The sequence below is a fragment of the Ceratotherium simum genome, chromosome 1, assembly GCF_057802395.1.
Source record: "Ceratotherium simum simum isolate JZ-2026a chromosome 1, ASM5780239v1, whole genome shotgun sequence".
Lineage (NCBI taxonomy): Eukaryota > Metazoa > Chordata > Mammalia > Perissodactyla > Rhinocerotidae > Ceratotherium > Ceratotherium simum.
In genome coordinates, this window is record NC_141900.1 from 94,038,826 (window position 1) to 94,057,864 (window position 19,039).

The window sequence follows — 19,039 nt, forward strand, 5'->3', positions numbered from 1 at the left end:
CATTTATCTTTCTACATTGTAAAGTCCTAATCTTTTAATTCCAACATGAATCTGCTCTTAGTGGAAGCATCCCTTTGATTAGTGGGCAACAGAAACACGAAACACAAAACACAATGAGAAGAAGGGAGTGGCAGCGGCCAGCGTGAGTGAACACAAGTCTGCAAATTACACACGCTGAAGAGACTACTTTCAACTTAATTCCTTGCAAAATGAAAGTACTAGGTGTTCTCATTAGGAACACAAAAATAAGAGAACAAAAAAAATCTCGTTCAACTCTCACATTTCACAAATGAGAAGATTATCATGTTGCAAAGGAAATAAACAGAAAATATCATTTGACACCAATTCATAGCATTTATTGACATTTCCATTTAAAATGCTAGGAAAGCTGTATAAATTGTAAACATGGAAATCAAACACTTGCATAAATTATTTCAAAAACTCTACAGCACATTAGAAAACAGTGCAGCTAATTGAAGGGTAGAAACATAACCGACAAATAGAAAGGAGGGTTCAATTACTGAAGTTTAAGTGTCCGTTTGAGACCAGCAAACCATGATTGTCAAGTTCAAGTTGCAGTACTGACGCCACAAGTGGCCTCACTTTACTCTGCATTTTTTCATACATTAACACTCATAATCTAGGAATGAGAGTGCAGGAAGAGTCAGAAGAACATGGACCTTGACAAAGTAGGAGGAGACAGGTGGGCATCCCAGAGCCCCTCTGCTAAGCCACCTTTCCCGTAAGGATAACGCTAGCCCAATCTCCGTGCTCCCTTCACGATGCCCTGGGAGGGCCAAGTTGAGTTTTTACTCTCCTTTTCCGAAACGAGCCCTCTGGTGCTCAGAGCAACTGAGTTAATTGGGGGAGCCTCCATCCCTTGTGCTCCTCCTTTCCCCACATGTACAGGAGGAACAGTACAGGGTGTCTGGCTTGAACTTGGCCCTGTACTATTCCTAACTTGCACATTGAGGGAGTCAAATTATGAATGCTTGACATCTGGTGGGCATGAGACTTTTTACGATGCTCCAAGTTGTCCAGAAAAGTTCCATGGAATCAGAGACTCAAATCACTTAAATTTTTCTGTCTCTTCTGCCTATTCACTCTTTCTTTAAATGTGAAGTGGCCCCAGAGCTGAAAAACCTGGAGGAGAAGGAAAAGCAAGGAGCCTGCATAATTACCTACCCTGTGGCAAACCACTCTGGACTAGAGTCCCTCTGATTAGGACACTGATTCCTGCTCTCACTTGCTCGCTGGTTCTTAACTTTGTTTCATGTTTTCAAAGGCATTTAATATTCTTTTCCTAAATTTCAATGCTGCCGCATGTTCTTAAGATAAATTCTCAAATGAACTGTTACACACACAGCATGGAATTAGGATGGTACCGTGAGGTTTCAGTTTTCAAGTCTTTTTAATACTAGAGAAAGGAGTCCTAGTTTAAACACTGAAAATCACCTCCAAGAATATCAAAAGAAACCTAAAATATACACACTCCTTATTCACTGGGTAATAGGCGTAAGCCTATTACATTTTATGAGTATGTTACAGCAGTTGCTCATAGAAACCCTTCTCACCTGTTACAAGAACATCCATTAATGTATTGGATTAAATGTAAAAATGAAGTTCAAGTTACCGTCCCATAAAATATGTTTTGTGTTCAAATGGTCTATGTGTAGGTGTAGAAGTGGACTTTCTCACACTCCTGTCTGGGACAAACGTGGATAAGCAGGCTCTGGAGACTGGCTTTGGACTTGCTCTGGAGGTAGAAATGAAATGGCTAAAACTCAACTAGAGCTGAAGTTAGTGTGGTAGTTAAGACTAGAGCCCCCTTCCCCCTGCCCAGAACCTTAACCAGCTTTCCTTCCAACCAACAAATTCATTCATGTCTAAGAATCTAGCATGAAAAGGATAGAGAAATTTAATGATTAACCTGTGAATTACTGCAAATGCAAATCAGCACCCGAGTGATTGGTTTGGTCACTGGAGCACTAAGGTGCGCCAATGCAGTAAACACTGACCCTGTACACAGTTAAATGGGAGGCTCATAAAGCACAGAATTACTTGTTTCGGCCCAAAGCATTCAGGTGTACCTTCACCCGTGCTCTGCATCACAGGCCTCATGCCCTGAAAAATCTGGTTGGCAAAAACCCGCCTTAATCTGCTGCTCAAAAGCCACGTGCCACCAAAATCAAAACACACTCTGAAATTAAATAAAATTTGGAGAAAAATGTGTAGGTAGCTGTAAAGAAGTCAAATATATCTCTTTATAACCCACTATGCTCCACAAAGGATTTAATGTGCTGAACGGCTGACCACTGAGATCTGCTCTAAGCAATATGATAAGAATTCTACTGAGGAATTCTCATCACTATTTCCATACTTTACATTTGGTCCTTTGGCAGTTCTTGGTACTCTCCCCTTCCCTCCTCCAGGCTGGAGCTCCTCCTCTGTTGACTTTCTTCACAGACCTAGTCATTTTCTGTCATTACTGCAAATACATCCACATAGCACCACTTCCTCCTCATGTTTTATTAAAACACCCTCAACAGTGTGGTTAGGGATTTTGTCCTCATATTGCAGCACATCGAGATCAAGTTCATTTTCAATGACAGCTTCACTCACTCTCTACATCCTTCCCCAGGCCCCCTCTTGGCTCTTCCCACGCCATCTCACCACATGCCTGGGCAGCTCCCCTATCTTCATTCAAGTAGCTTCTGAAGTTGACTTCTCCCCAAGAGCCCACCATTTCCAAACGTGCAACTTCCACTTCTTCTTCTGAGTACCTAATGCACTTGTGTACTTTCAATGAATTTTACTGATGTTTACACCATGTTATTTATCTGTGCCTTCAGTCTTTTATACCCGTCTGTGTTATCTGACTTAGATTCTAAGATCTCAGAAGGCAGTGCTCACGTTGACTTATTTGGTGCCAGAAATAGCAGAAAATCAGGAGTAGAAAGATTTTTAATAAATGCTGTTTGAAAGTTAATGGTGAAGGAAGTGAATTTAAAGCAAAACAGGAGAGAGGAAGAGGAGTCACAGGGGGCCTCTAGTTTTGCTCTGGTCACCTCCATATGAACTATTCACTGGTGGATCACAGCGTATCAGACGGTTCATCCCTGCACAGCCATACAGATGACATTTTCCATTGCATAGTGCTTTGTGCTCCCTCCTCAAGGGACGTGTGCACACATGATCATCACATGATTCTCACAATGAGAAATCCTGGGAGGTGGGCAGGGGACACCCGTTCTCGTTTGGCTGATGGGGAGAATGAGGCTCAGAGAAGGGACCTGACACAGCAAATGAGTGACAAAGTAGATTCTGAAAATGATCATTTCTCCAATCTTCTCATAAAATTTTGACTCAAACTTATAGTTCATGTTATTACCACTAGAACTTCTAAAATAGGAGAAAAGAATAGACATAAAATTTAACTTTTCATTTTAGAATGCTTCAGTAAACGGAACTCCAAAGCCACACAATGACCAATGACCTTTCTTGTAGCTAGATCACATTAACTGAGTGTCTGAAGATCCATCTGAGGGTGGCAGTACCCAGGACAGCAGGTCTGTTCTGAGTTTGGTGACTGTTAAAACTGCCAGGGCAGGTGTTTAGAGACAACAAGTGCAAACTGAGTGTGCTTTACAACCAACACAAGAGTGCCAGTGATCAACGGGCCTGCTCAAACCACATCACTCACCACCAATTATTACATGTGATCTTCGGTCCTGACATTGGTTTAAAAGTGTATCAATTCTAAGAATAACAATACAGGTAGAATCTTTTTACCTGTACCACTTTGGGGAAAGTCTGATATTAAACCAAGACTGAGAGGTAAGAATCAAGCCCAGAGGAGGGTCTTCTCTCCCACGCTCTTTGGAGCCTGTGAGGACTGCCTGAAAAGGAGTTTCATTCCTTTATTTAACATCCTGGAAAGACTCTTCTCCTGCACTCTTCCTCTTTCAGACATGCACAGATAAAAAATGACTATATCTTGGGGGCCGGCCCCATGGTGTAGTGGTAAAGTGCGCATGCTCCACTGCTGGTGACCTAGGTTCGGAACCCGGTGCACACCAACGCACCGCTTGTCAGACCATGCTGCAGCGGCGTCCCACATAAAATGGAGGAAGACCGGCACAGATGTTAGCTCAGGGCCAGTCTTCCTCAGCAAAAAGAGGAGGATTGGCATGGATGTTAGCTCAGGGCTGATCTTCCTCACCAAAAAAAAAAAAAAAAAAAAAATGACTACATCTGAACATCCCAGAACCAATTTTCCCTGTACTGTAAATCTGTATGACAGGCCTTATTAAGGAGGTGCTGACACGTGATTCTGGAACACAATGATGACACTTTAGAAACCTATTTTAACTATTTTAGGATTCTTAAAATTTGACAGATACACTAATTTTGATTAGTCAGAGCCCCAAATTCTGCCTGTTTATCTGTTGTTTAATTAAAAGTATTAGTTGATTTAATAAAAGAGGATTCATAGTGGAAATCTGTTACCTGTTTTTCTTCTGAATTTCACTCAGGTAATGGGAAACAAGCAGCCCTGGTTAGTATAATCTTTTGTCTAATTTGGGAAGTGGGGAAATGTTTACTTCAGAAGTAAATCTCAATTGAGATGATACCCTCTGTCAGGCCCAAAGTACACCAGATGGTTCTAACAGTCACTCAGTAGAGGCATGCACAATAAAATCAGAAATTAGGAGCAACTCTCTCCTTCCTTCACGTCTCCAAGCTCTTCTTTACATTTCCTGATTCTTGACAGACAGGCTGAACCCTGCTCAGTCTCATTTCCAGGTCCTGAACACAGAGGATGTGATTACTAGGAATATATTCATGAATAACAATTTGGTGGTCTGAGGAATTTTTATAAATAAGTTTTGCTTATGTAAGATTTCTCATTCAAACAATTTGTGAGCAACTCATCAGCAAAGTGCAAGGACTAGTTAGGACCTCCTGAGAGCCTCATTCTACAGGACTGGCCTGAATGCTGACATGTGCAGAAATGAGATGCTATCGGTAGTTGCATGTGCCCAATTAATAAACAGCAAATACAATTAAGAATGTAAATCTAAATTGCAATATGTATTTTGAATAACCAAATAAATATTAAGCTTTCCTCCTCTAACTAGGAGGGTTTTTTTTTTTCCCTTAGAACAAAATGAAACCTTCAACATATTCTTCCACCGATAAAGCCAAAGTTGCATTTCACAGACATAAAGGTGAAGGGGCTCTCGGAGCTGCAGCACCAGAAGTAGAGGGAAAATGCAGATGACGGCTTCAGTTTGGAATAATCAGGCTCTACAATCTATCATTTGGTTTCTCACAAGTAGCTTTTTTTATTCTCGAACAGTCTTAGTATTCTTGTTGTTAATATTACTATTAAAATAAGTTCCTATGGAGAGAAAGAGGGAAATCAAGCTGTTAATAAAATGTCTTCAAATCTCTTTTCTCAGAAAACAAAGCAGCAGGTTCATCATACAAACCAGTCTGAATCACATCTTTCCCCGGAAATGCTGGATTCCTTTAATCCCTATACCATCTACACATTTTCATCTTTTGCCTTTAAAAAGGAGACTAACTTGGTAATTTTGTTAGCTTAGGTTTGTGGTTTGTCTTTCGTGAAGTGCTGCTGGCTTTTGGCCCAAAGTACGTAAATTTTGACTGAACCTAAGTGGTCACAAAATTGCCAACTTATTAAAAGCATCATGAGCTGTCACGTGACTTATGGCATCTTCCAAAATTGCAACTTGCTCCCTTACATGGGCACCTAGCCCAGGAGATGCTCATCCTCTTACAAACGTTGACTTCCTTTTAGTCTTGCTTCCACGGGAAGCGAATACTTGGCAAATCTGCAGGGCGAAGCCGATCAGCTGTGGAAGCTCTGCACGGCGGTCTGTTTCTGGGACAGCCGAAGGAGCTCCTCGCGGATCGCTTTGATGAGAGAAGCTGAGGAGTGGCTGGGCTGGAGGTCTTCCGTGGAGCTGGTAGTGTGAGCCAGCCCGGCGCCTGGCAGCCCCCTGTGCGGGAGGTTCCCAGGAGGAGCTGAGGGCTCCCTGCCTGAAGTCCTTGGCACCTGGAACAGCGGTGAAGAAGAATACTCCTGATGTCCGAGCACGTGTGTCTGGAAAACACGGCAAACATTACTGCACTTCCCACGTAAGAACAGGAGGGAAAATCAAATTCAAACTGGCAAGGGGCATGCTCCCAGGACTTCCTCTGCCCGTCTTCCACCCAACAACTCAGCCCTCTGATAGGGCCCCCTAAGACCGGAATGGAAAGGAGTAACTGTGGAGAAATCGCTCCAGGGAGAGCGGTACGATAAAGAAACCCTTGAACTTAACAGGTGCCTAATAAATACTTGCTTAAAAACAGACAGAATGAATGAGCAATACTCTCCCATTCTGCACCACAGGAAATTTATTATCGAAAAACTGCAAGCAAAAATACACTCAAGGGGAAAAAAGTGAGGGAGGTTAAAATTTTTATTTATGTAGGTTTTAAAAAGAGATCCCCAGGGGCCGGCCCGGTGGCGTAGTAGTTAAGTGTGTGCGCTCCGCTTCGGCGGCCCAGGGTTCACAGGTTTGGATCTCGGGCACGGACCAACACACCGCTTGTCAAGCCATGCTGTGGCGGCGTCCCATATAAAGTAGAGAGAGATAGGCACGGATGTTAGCCCAGGGCCAATCTTCCTCAGCACAAATAGGAGGATTGGCACTGGATGTTAGCTCAGGGCTAATCTTCCTGACAAAAAATAAATAAATTAAAAAATTAAAAAAAAAAAAGAGATCCCCAAAACAGAAGCAGCTATATTAAGTGATATGCCTGAATTCTCAGTGATGACCCAAACACAAGATACTCACGGCCTCTCTCCGCCCTGCTTCATCCTCCCCATATGAAGGCCAGCCTGGTCCCCCGTACTGGGCACCTCTGCTTGCTGGGATTTCCACTGGCTGAGCTCCAATTCTGCTCGCAATTCCCACCTGTGTCAGGTGCTGGATCTGGGAGCCTGGAGGAACACAGCGGAGTGGGCTAGTCAACACTGTAGGCAAGCGAGGCTGCCCAGTAAGACACTTTGGTTCTGATCACTGCACTCCCTTAGGGACAGGGATACGAGCATTGTTCAAACATGGCACCACTTCTATCTCCAGAGAATGGCATTTCCCAATAAAAACAGACCACGAGCTTCTTGGGTCATGGGCTTTTACTTCCTTTTAATACAGTGGCTGATAGTGATGTTATTTTCCTAGCTAGACATCAAAGTACTGGGAATAAAGGGTATAATGGAGGGCCCTTCCATTAATTTCTGTAAAGGTTACAAATAAAGATGATCTTATTTATTCAGAAAAAGGAGTGAAAGGTTTTGGAGCCAAAAAGAAGCTGAAACTTGGCTCCTTCTTGCTTGTAGCTTTGAGACTCACAAAAAGCTGAAAATATAACATGCTTCCTTTCTTAACAGGTAGATTGTATATGTATTTGAATTCAGAATGTTAAAGTACATTTTCATTATACTCACACTGTTTCCATAACTTAGCTATATCACAATTAAAATATTAAAGCCATCCACCCAGCCTCCCCAGTGAGGTGTACTGATGACAGCAAAACCAGAAGGCTCTCTGAGCTCATCCTCCTGCACTTAGACATGCTGTAGCCTCATGCAGCTATGAAGGCCAGGCTTTAAACAACATATTTTTCTTCCCCATCAACTCTTTGCATAGGGAAGTATCCCTATTCTGCAGATTAAGGCAGGAAAAAAAAGGTCTGTAAGCACTGTGAAATAAGATACTTATTTCCAAATGCTCCTAGGATCATCAAATTCATCTCTGATGCTCAGACTGGTCCTACAATGGCTGAGAGATTTCACAGAGGTAAGGGAGATGGCCCTCTCCATCTTCAAGTCTGCTCCTACTCTAGTTGTCTAATTAACAGTCTCTATTAATCAAATACATTTAAAAAATGTACTCTGCAGGAGTGCTCCTCAGTTACCAAAGATTCAGAACAGTATTAAAATTATTAGAACCATCAGTACTCGTTGCCCAACAGACACAGTTTGAGTAAATCTCCCAAAGAACAGAAATGCAGCACAGTGTTCTCCATCACTTACAATTATTCAGACAACCACATAGAGAAAAAAGCATAGCTTTCTGTTAAAATCGCAGTGGTAGCTGAAATCACAATTCAGACAAGATTTTGTAACCTGCTTTGTTCACTTACTGACATAGCACAGGCCTCCCCCATGAGTCAAGTGGGGCATCACGCCTGGGCCTGCATTCCAGCTCAGCCATTGACAAGCCCCGTGACCTTGTGCACCCGGCTACCACTCCCGCCGAGCCTCGATGCCACACGTCTCAAATGTGGATAAGAAAACGACCTCATAGTGTTATTTCAAGGATTAAAGGAGATAAAGTAGGTCAAGTACCACATAGATAGGAGGCAATCGGGAAATCTTAAATTCTCTTTTCCTGGCTCTTTCTGAGTTCTTCATTTTAAATAGCTGCACAATTTACTCACTGATGCTCTTACTACTGGGTATTTAGGGAGCTCACAATTGTTTGCTATAACGAATAATGTTCCAATAAACATCTTTGCACATGTAGTTTTTCTCCAATATTTTGGATTTCTTTGGGGAGAAGGAGCCTGGATTCCCAGAAGTGGAATGACCAACTCAAAGGCTCGTTAAGTCATATTGCCAAGCTGCTTGCTTTCCAAACGTCTAATGATGTACACCCCCACTGGAAATAAATAATAGTAATAATAATAATGGCAGCTAGCACTCACTGAAAGTTTATGATATGCCAGGCACTATTCTGAGCACTTTCCATCTGTTACCTTCTTTCATCATCACAACCATAGGGGCTAAGTACCTATACTATCCCCATTGTACAGACGAAGAAAGTGGATGCTAATTTAACCACACCATATTATCATGAAAACAATCTCATGATTGAAATTGGTGCCCCCTCATGGTTTTCATTTGCATTTCTTTATCATATGCATTCTGTATCATTTTCAAAACTGAGCATTTTTCATGTTTACTTTCATATGACACACACAAACGTTTCCTTTGTGAATTCTTTCTTCTTGTCCTTTGCCCATTTATCTTTTGAGGTTTGCTCATTTATCAATTTATATGAGTCATCCTCTATAATAAACATACATCTTGGTCATATCTGCTGTAAGTCTTCCCTAGGTACTATTTTACTTTTGGTATTTTTTAGACGTTTTTAAACATATCAAACACACATATTTGATAATTTTACACAGTCAGTAACTCTTCTAGTACATCTTAATTTTTTTCTATTACAAATTTTTACACAATTTAATCTTATTAGAAATCATTAGAAAATAACTTCCTCCTCAAATGTCTCATACATATAATTTCTATATTCTTCTAGATTAAAAATGAATACGCCTGAATTTTGTTTGGTATATGTGCTATGCAACAAGGTTCAACTAAGCAACAATTAACCAGAGAAACCAGACTCACTGTGAAGCCCGGCACCTGTGAAGGACGGGAGATCCTGTAGGATATCTGGACACGTTATCTGTTTTGCTGACTGACAGACAATGCAAAATACAAGAACAGCTTGAAGACCATAATGGATCATTATCCACCAATTATTACAAACTTGGAATTGGCCTAAACTAGTTCCTTGATGACATTATAAAGGTGTATATTCTCCCGCAAGTTAGAAAATAGCAAAATACTTAACGTGTAATGGCTCCTCTTAGTAAAGCTTCAGTCTCTTACTAAACCTTCAAAGAGGAGGGTGAAGAAATGAACGGGGAAAATAAGAGTGACTTTGAGCCCTTGCAATAAAACACAATAAGACGCGTTATAATGAAAGTGGAGGATTTTTCAGAGTCTGCGGAGCTGTATAAGAAACAGAGCTCAGGATCCACAAAGATGCTTTAGGAATACTGCACAACATTCACAAATACAGCACTCACAGAATCAACTATTCATGAGAGGAAGTTCTATGACATGAAATAGTAATTTGTCACTTTGGGATTCAAGACTAGATCTCAGGTAAACTGGTGAGGCAATTGCTGCTGAGGGAAAGCAATTATAAGGCATGGCAGCATTTGAAAATTTGGGGATTTACAGCGATTCTCAGGACAAATCCCTCATAAACATCAAGCATCTACTGAATTTGATGAGGATTTGTTCTAGATTCAACTATTAACACAAAACTCCCAGGAGACTCTAAGACAAATATATTTTTCTTTTCTTCTCAACTCATTTTCTGAAAATCAATTTCTTCCTAATCTAGATGTAATTACTGAGGACACTCAATTCAGAAAATATTATTTTTTTGCTTTACCAAAATTCTGAGAGCCACTCCTTTTCTCAAATCTTGACATGCATCTCAAAAACTAAGAGCAGTTAGATTGTTAAAATATAGGTGTTTATAGCTTTATGTGTAAAAAGCAAAATTGAATACATCAAAAGAAATATAATCCCTAAATTTTAATTGCAGTTTAAAAAAAACCTGTATATTTACATTGAATATACTAAATATTATACTTTTAGAAGTAAACAGGGCCGGCCCTGTGGCTTGGTGGTTAAGTGCGCGCGCTGCAATGTTGGTGGCCCGGGTTCGGATCCCGGGTGTGCATTGAGGCACCACTTCTCCGTCCATCCTGAGGCCGAGTCCCACATACAGCAACTAGAAGGATGTGCAGCTATGACATACAACTATCTACTGGGGCTTTGGGGGGAAAAAATAAAATAAATAAAATCTTTAAAAAAAAAAAAAAAAAAAAAAAAAAGAAGTAAACAAAATCATGCATAATGTTTTTCTAACAACTAATTAAATATATCCTAGTACTTTTTTAAAACAAGATTTATTTTTTCTCTGGCTTCAAAATTTCCACAAATTGGATACTTAAACTATGTTCTTTCAAGAACATAAGCTAAGAGCTTCTTACGTGGAGATATTCTGATATAGATTTTTATCTGAATTCCAACAGGTAATTAAAAGAAAACCTATGTATTAAAAGTAAAGTCATTTGCAAATATTTAAAAGTCTAAAAATGAATTAGAAAACCACTGTAGAACACGTGAGCTTTCACTGTTTACTTATCAAGGACAGAGCTGCACTGGTCACCTACGAATGACAGAGATTGCTCTTTTAATGAGAGCTTGAAAGAGGGGCAGAAATGAACTAAAATAGTTCTATGCGGCAACCGGTCTAGCAGTGGTTATACCCTCCCAGAAGTGACAAATAAAACTAAAATCTCCCTCCAGTCACTGTCCAGTAACTTTTAAACTTCCTTATTACAAGCTGGAAAAGTGCCTTCTTTAAAACAAAGACTTGTTTTAACGCCATACCAAGTGCTCAGAAATAGATCTTTCAGTTTACTGTAAGAATTTAGAAACATTTTCCCTGGAAGAGGTACGCTGTGAATTCTGTGTAAAAGGACTGCTTTAGAGACACTGGTTCAGGAACAAATCCGAGGACATCCATCTTGGGGTCCCAGCCACTGTCTCCCTTCCCACCTTCCCTGCCCTACATCTCCACCAGGATCCGAGGGAATGCAGCTCCCACCAGTGGGAGAGGCGCTGACCAGGGGACGCTGATATCCTGGGGAATTGAACATGAACTCTGCCAGAAGCAACCTCTAGTTCAGAAATGCAAACTAAATAACCACACATACCTGTGGTGCTGCCGACAGGCCGAGGCCGGGCCACTGACGGCATCTCCTCAGAGTAGATCCCTCGGGCAGCAAACGAGGCTTCAGCCGATGCCTGTGGCTGCTGGGGCTCGGGAGGCACCAGCTCCGAAGACTGCAGCAAACCGGGGCCAAAACCTGGTCTGAAGACAAAGCACACCCAAGCATCAGGACCACACTTCACCCGGCTCTGCTATTTTATGAGGTCCACCCTCAGCCCTACAGAAAAGGAAGACCTATTGTCTATTGCCTTATTATCCACCTCCTCTCCTGGAACTCGACCTCCCTAATGGCAGGGGCTTCTTCTATTTGCTCACGGTCATGTCTCCAGCACTAAGAACAGTGCCTGGAATATAGCTGATGCTTGACAAATCTCTGTCGGATGACTGAAGGAGAAATGCTTAGTTTACAGACCAAAAGAAGGCTCAGTTCATGTTCCAGGGCCCGTTCATCTCCAGGATCTGACTAAAGCGGTAGTTCTCAACCTTGGCTGCACATCAGCAGCAGCTGGGGAGCTTTAAAAACCCTGATGCCCACGCTGCCCCCCAGACCAATTAAAACAGAATCCCTAGAGGTGAGACCCAGACAGCGAGAGTTTTGTGGGTTTTTTTTTTGTGTGTGTGAGGAAGATCAGCCCTGAGCTAACATCCATACTAATCCTCCTCTTTTTGCTGAGGAAGACCTGCTCTGAGCTAACATCTATTGCCAATCCTCCTCCCTTTTTTTTCCCCCAAAGCCCTAGTAGATAGTTGTATGTCATAGTTGCACATCCTTCTAGTTGCTGTACGTGGGACGCGGCCCCACCATGGCCAGAGAAGCGGTGCGTTGGTGCGCGCCCGGGATCCGAACCCAGGCAGCCAGTAGCGGAGCGCACGCACTTAACCGCTAAGCCACGGGGCCAGCCCCAGTGAGAGTTTTTGAAGCTCCACTGATGAGCCTGATGTTCATCGTGGCAGTGGTTCTCCAACTTTTTGGTCTCTGAACTCCTTTATACTCGTAAAAATTGAGGACTCCCAAGAGCTTTTGTTTATGTGGATTATATCTATAGATATTTATCATACTCAAAATTAAAACTGAAAAAATTTTTAAACACTTATTTTTAAAATTCATTTAAAAATAACAATATTAAACATATTTACATGTTAACATTTTTCATGAAATTAATAATATTTTCCAAACCCTCCCCCCAAAAAAATTAGTTAGAAGAGTCTGACTTTTTTTTTCAAATTTCCTTAATAGAAGACATCTGGATTCTCATATACTTTGTATTTCGTCAGTTACTATAAGTTATTTTAAAAGAAAATCTGGGGCCGGCCAGCTGGCGCAAGTGGTTAAGTGCACGCGCTCTGCTGCGGCGGCCCGGGGTTCGCCGGTTCAGATCCCGGGTGCTCACTGACGCACCACTTCTCAAGCCATGATGTGGTGGCGTCCCATATAAAGTGGAGGAAGATGGGCATGGATGTTAGCCCAGGGCCAGTCTTCCTCAGCAAAAAGAGGGGAATTGGCAGACGTTAGCTCAGGGCCGATCTTTCTCACAAAAAAAAAAAAAAAAGAAAATCTGACTTCACATAAATATGTAATTGGAAAAGGGAGGAATATTTATTCAAATAATATTTCAGATAAATATTCTTCTTCGATACCACACCAAAACTCAACAAAATTTCCTTAGGGGTTACTGGCAATGTGGAATCTGAAACACTATCAATAAACTTTTCATATTCTGTTACATTAAAACCCACTCATCTATCTTGCACTTTGAACGGACCAATGTGTGATTTTATGACATTGATCGCTTGGAAAATATTTCACTGAGTTATGCAGACCTTCTCGATATTGATATGTTTCATTTTACTGTATCAAAAAATCACATTCATTAATTTCGAGCTCATCAGAAAAGTCTTCAAGTACTAGGAAGCTGTCAAGTACACAGTGGCAGACAAAAAAGTTTCCAAAAATCCAATTTTCCCTTGAAAGCTCAATTTTACCATTGGTAACAAATACTGTCAGTTGTTTTTCTTGAAATGACAGGCTCGCTTCCTTCATTTTCCAGACAGTGTCTGACAAACACCCAAGTCTGAATAACGGCGTCTGCCGGTTGTTTGTTCAAGCAAAAAACATGCCAGCGATTAGCTCAGTTCATTTCTCAACTCAAACAACCAAACAAGTGCTTCTCCTTTAAAATCACATATTCAGCAAAGTGTTTTACATGTATTTCCTCTTTTGTCACACAGACTATTAAAGACTCAAGGTTTAATAAAATTAATAATTTTCACTACTTTATCAAGGACATACTAATATAAACTGGTGTTTTTAAATCACTGCAATTGCGTAGCAAAGAATACAATGACTGCTCAAATAATTTGGTGCCACTGCCTTGATTCACCCTAACGTACCAGTAGTTTCACCCACGGTTGCTTTTGCTCCTCAGTGCAGACATCAACATAATGAAGAAGTCAAATAATGCCTTAATATTATTATGAAACTAGTTTTGACCTCATAGACCCCTAGAAAGGGTCTCAAGGATCCTCTATGGGTCTGAGAGTCCCACCTTGAAAACCACTCTTCCAAAGAAAATCAAGAATAAAAAAAGATGACAGTCTAATTACAGTTCTTTGCAAATGACAATCAACCAGTAATTAACAGATCAAACCAGTTTGATGAGAACGTAGACTGACTTGCCCTTATCCTACAGTGTTATTTCTGGAGTACATCTCATAAATTGAAACCAGGCTATCTATATTAGTCTCTTTAACTAACTGCTGCTGTTTCAGTTTGACCTCAGAGAGAGAGGTCTGACAGCTCCCACTTTACAGATCTAAGAGCCTAATGTAAGTCACACTCCTCCTTCAGGGTCTGTATATTGGAGCTCACCTACCCGAATCACAATGTCTGCACCCCCACCCACCAACTAGCTCTGGCCCTTTACTTAATTATTCCTACTTTACCAAGCCAATCAGCCCCCTCTTGTCTACATTTGCATTCCTTCTATCCTAAATTGTGTGCTCAGAGTTCCATGTGATCCAAATACTCTAGAATTCTTTAACTTGGATAACCATAAAATTGATCATCCAAACAGAACACTTTTTTGTGTGTGTGTGTGAGGAAGATCAGCCCTGAGCTAACACCTGTGCTAATCCTCCTCTTTTTGCTGATGAAGAATGGCTCCGAGCTAACATCTACTGCCAATCCTCCTCCTTTTTTTTCTCCCCCAAAGCCCCAGTAGATAGTTGTATGTCATAGTTGCACATCCTTCTAGTTGCTGTATGTGGAACGCAGCCTCGGCATGGCCGGAGAAGCGGTGCGTCGGTACGCGCCCGGGATCTGAACCTGGGCCGCCAGTAGCAGAGCGCGTGCGCACTTAACCGCTAAGCCCCGGGGCCGGCCCCAAAAAGAACACTTTTGAGAGTGAAAGTTATTAATAATTATGCTGGACAACAGGTATAAACTGAACCAAACTGAGCAAACCAGCTCACACGGTCCCCCATCATTAACTTCTGCCTGGATCACCTGAGCCCCACCTGCTCTCTCAGCCTTTGTTGCTTTTGGACCATAAAGCAGTGCCTGGGTGGGGAGGAGCACTGGGGAAAAAATAAAACAAACCCCTCTGAAAATGAGGGCAAATAAAGAAAAGTGAGGGGAAAAAATGAGTAAGCAGATAACATTCCTACTTCTGTGTGATTTCTGGTCATTGAAAGGACAGTTGAGTATGATTTCTGAGATTAACTCTGTTTTCCTGAAATTCCTTCTTTGTAATAAATCATTTGTCTACTCATGTGTGAGTCTGTTTATGGACACTCTATTCTGTTCCTTTGGTCTATGTGTCTAGCTACTGTCTTAATTACTTGACAGTAATTTATAACATTTAGAATAGTCCTAACACCTTATTCTTCTTTCTCAAAGTGTCTTGGCTATTCTTTGCTCTTTGCATTTCCATATAAATTTTAGAAACAGCTTGTCAGTTTCCATGTATTTAAAAAAAAACAACAAACTACTGGGATTTTGAATGGGACTGCAGTGAATCTGTAAATAACTTGGGGGAAACTGACATTTTAAAAATATTGAGTTGTCCAATCCATGAACATCTTTCTTTAGAGGGCTTGACTATCTTTGGTTAGATTTATTCTGAGATATTCTATATTTTTGAATGCTATTTTATGTAGAACTTTGAAAAGTTGTTCTTTTCCATCTGTTGCTCATAAACAGAAATAAAACAGATTTTTGTATAGTGATCTTGTAACCAGCTACCTTGTAATTTAGCTATCTTGCTAAATTCTCTTAATTCTAACAATTTATGTGTTAATGTTTTAAGATTTTCTACTAAAATATTATATCATCTGCAAATAATAACAGTATTAATTTCTTTCTTTGAATTCCTTAATCTTTTGGTTTCTTTTTCTTGCCTTATTACACTGGCTAGGACCCCCCAGGGCAATGTTGAACAGAAGTCATGCAAGGAGGCATCTTCATTGTGCTCTTGTTCTCAGAGGGAAAGCTTTTAACATTTCACCAATAATATTTGCTGAGATACCTTTTATCAGATTAGAAAAGTTCCCTTCTATTCTTTGTTTGCTAAGATGTTTTACCATGAATGGATATTGAATTTTATCAAGTGCATATTTATTGAAATGAGAAGATTTTCTTCCTTTATTCTCCTCAAAGTGGTGAATTAGACTGATTGATTTTTTTAAATGTTAAATCACCCCTGCATTGATGGAATAAATACATTTGGTTGTGATGAGATATCCTTTTGTCTACACTGCTGGATACGTTTGCTAATATTTAGTTTCGAATTTTTGCACCTACGTTCATGAGTGAAACTCCTCTTAAGGTTTCCTTTCTTGCAATGTCCTTGTCTTGCCCTTGGTATCAAGGTTACACTGGTCTCATAAAATGAGGTGAGGAGTGTTCTCTCTCTATCTGTTCTTTAGAAGAGTTTGTATGACACTGGCACCTTTTCTTCCTTCAGTGTTTTTGGTAGAATTCACTGTTGATGCCACCTGGGCCCAGAGTTTTCTTTGTGGGAAGAATTTTAACGATTTCAATTTCTTTAATAGTTATATGACTATTCATGTTTTCTCTTTCTAGGAATTTTTCCATTTCAAATTTATTAATAAAAATGTGTTCATAGGGCTGGCCCTGTGGCTTAGCGGTTAAGTGCACACGCTCCACTACTGGCAGCCCTGGTTCAGATCCCGGGCACGCACCAACGCACCGCTTCCCTGGCCATGCTGAGGCCGCATCCCCCATACAGCAACTAGAAGGAAGTGCAACTATGACATACAACTATCTACTGTGGCTTTGGGGAAAAAAAAAACAAGGAGGAGGATTGGCAATAGATGTTAGCTCAGAGCCAGTCTTCGTCAGCAAAAAGAGGAAGATTAGCACGGATGTTAGCTCAGGGCTGATCTTCCTCACAAAAAAAAAAAAAAAGTGTTCATAAAATCTTCTTAATACCTGTAGAGTTGTTTTTTGGTTTTTGGTTTTTTGGGTGAGGAAGATTGTCCCTGAGCTAACATTTATGCCAATCTTCCTCTATTTTGCATGTGGGACGCCACACCCAGGATCCCAACCTGCAAACTCCGGGGCTGCTGAAGTGGAGCGCGAAAACCTAACCACTATGCCACAGGGCTAGCCCCCCCCTTTTTTTTTCCTAAGGAAGATTTGCTCTGAGCTAACATCTGTTGCGAATCTTCCTCTATTTTGTACGGGAACTGCCACCACAGGATGGCCTCTGATAGATGAGTGGTGTAGGTCTGCACCCAGGAACTGAACCCAGGCTGCCAAAGCAGAGTGCACCCAACTTCACCACTAGGCCACCTGGGCTGGCCCAATGCAAAGTTTTTTTAAAATCTGTCTTTTTAAAATCTGTCAAAATCTTTTTAATTTCTGTAAAATCTCTATTAATATGTCCTTTTTCATTCCTTTTCTTCATAACATTACCCAGATTACTTCATCAGGTTCTCCTGGCATTCATCAATTTTATTAGCTTTTTTCAGAGAACTAACTTTTAGCTTTGTTGACCTTCTCTATTATGGTATTTGCTATTTCATTCATTTCTATTCTTATTTTTATTATTTCCATCCTTCCACTTCCTTTCCATTTAATTGGATCTTTTTTTAAATTGAGATGGATGCTTAGATCATTGATTTTCAGCCATTTTTCTTTTCAAATATATTTTGAATTAAGGCATCAAAGTCTCCCCTAAGTCTCCCCTAAATATGGCTTTAGATGTAGCCCACAACTTTTCATATGTTGCATTTTCAAGACTCCATGAGGCCAGCCCAGTGGCGTAGTGGTTAAGTTCGCATGCTCCACTTCAGCGGCCTGGGGTTCACAGATTCAGATGCTAGGCACAGACCTACACACCACTCATCAAGCCAAGCTGTGGCGACATCCTACATACAAAACAGAGGAAGACCGGCAACAGATGTTAGCTCAGGGCCAATCTTCCTCATGAAAAAAAAAAAAAAAAGACTCCTTAGCACCATGAGTCTGTCAAAAGTTTTGCTCAGCTTCTCAGCCAACTCTAGAATCAGCAGGTGCTCCTGGAAGAAAGTAGCCCAAAAGGCAGGACTCACCTTCAAGATCACCTGGATCTTGGCTCCATACCACTTCACCACCCTGTTAACTATTTGGGTTTTTTTTTTTAATTTTAAAATCTTATCTAATTTTCCAGTGGTCCTCAGCAAATTATCTAGTCCGTCATTACTGGAAACAGAACTTTAATTCTAACTTTTTTTTCCTCTTCTAGTTAGAGCAAGAGAACACACAACTCAGAGTTTTGCATCTGCTCACATTAGCTAAAAGAAAAACGAGTTTATAAAAGTGAAAAAAACAGCCTATGTGAGAAAGTCCTAATGCATTTTCTCCTGAAAACCTTACCTCGGCAATGGGCCTGATGGGGGAGTCATTCCATAGTCTTCATATCTCTGAAAGAAATTCAAAAGATGAAGATTAACATTCAATACTTACTAGAAAGTGACAACAGCAAACTTACAAACTTAGGTTCATAGGATCAACCTTCAAGAAAATTATTCCCTCATAAAAAGTTAGCATGCTATCGGGGCATTCTGCCATCAAGTAACGCCAGAAGTTTCAGTTTGGGGAACTGGGCTACGAAGCTTTAAAAAACACAAATAATTTCTAGACCTTTCTTTCTTCTGTAAAAGTATGAATAATAGATAGGCTTTCTGTGCCTGCTCTTCCCTACAGCTCATGCTCTACAAAACTGTATCTTCTGCTAATAAGGGAGGGCTTAGTGGCCACATTTGGCACAAATGACTCTATGAACATGGACCACAATGGTCAACAGATCCAGTGGGTGCCCAGTAGCAATTCAAACACACTCAAGAAA

General features: G+C 40.8%; 1 protein-coding gene across 3 annotated transcripts in view; it reads right to left on the reverse strand.

The window, feature by feature from the left end:
- Nucleotides 1-334: 334 nt before the first annotated feature.
- Nucleotides 335-19,039, reverse strand: part of KIAA1549 (KIAA1549 ortholog) — a 185,965-nt gene continuing 167,260 nt past the window's right edge. For all 3 annotated transcript variants that reach the window (XM_087431455.1, XM_087431462.1, XM_087431470.1), the window contains 4 exons: nucleotides 18,568-18,614; nucleotides 11,671-11,828; nucleotides 6,873-7,018; nucleotides 335-6,133 (listed from right to left, as the gene is read on the reverse strand). In XM_087431455.1, coding sequence (XP_087287581.1) covers nucleotides 5,879-6,133; nucleotides 6,873-7,018; nucleotides 11,671-11,828; nucleotides 18,568-18,614 — 606 coding nt within the window. In that variant the 3' untranslated portion in view covers nucleotides 335-5,878. The remainder of the gene's footprint in view (nucleotides 6,134-6,872; nucleotides 7,019-11,670; nucleotides 11,829-18,567; nucleotides 18,615-19,039) is intronic.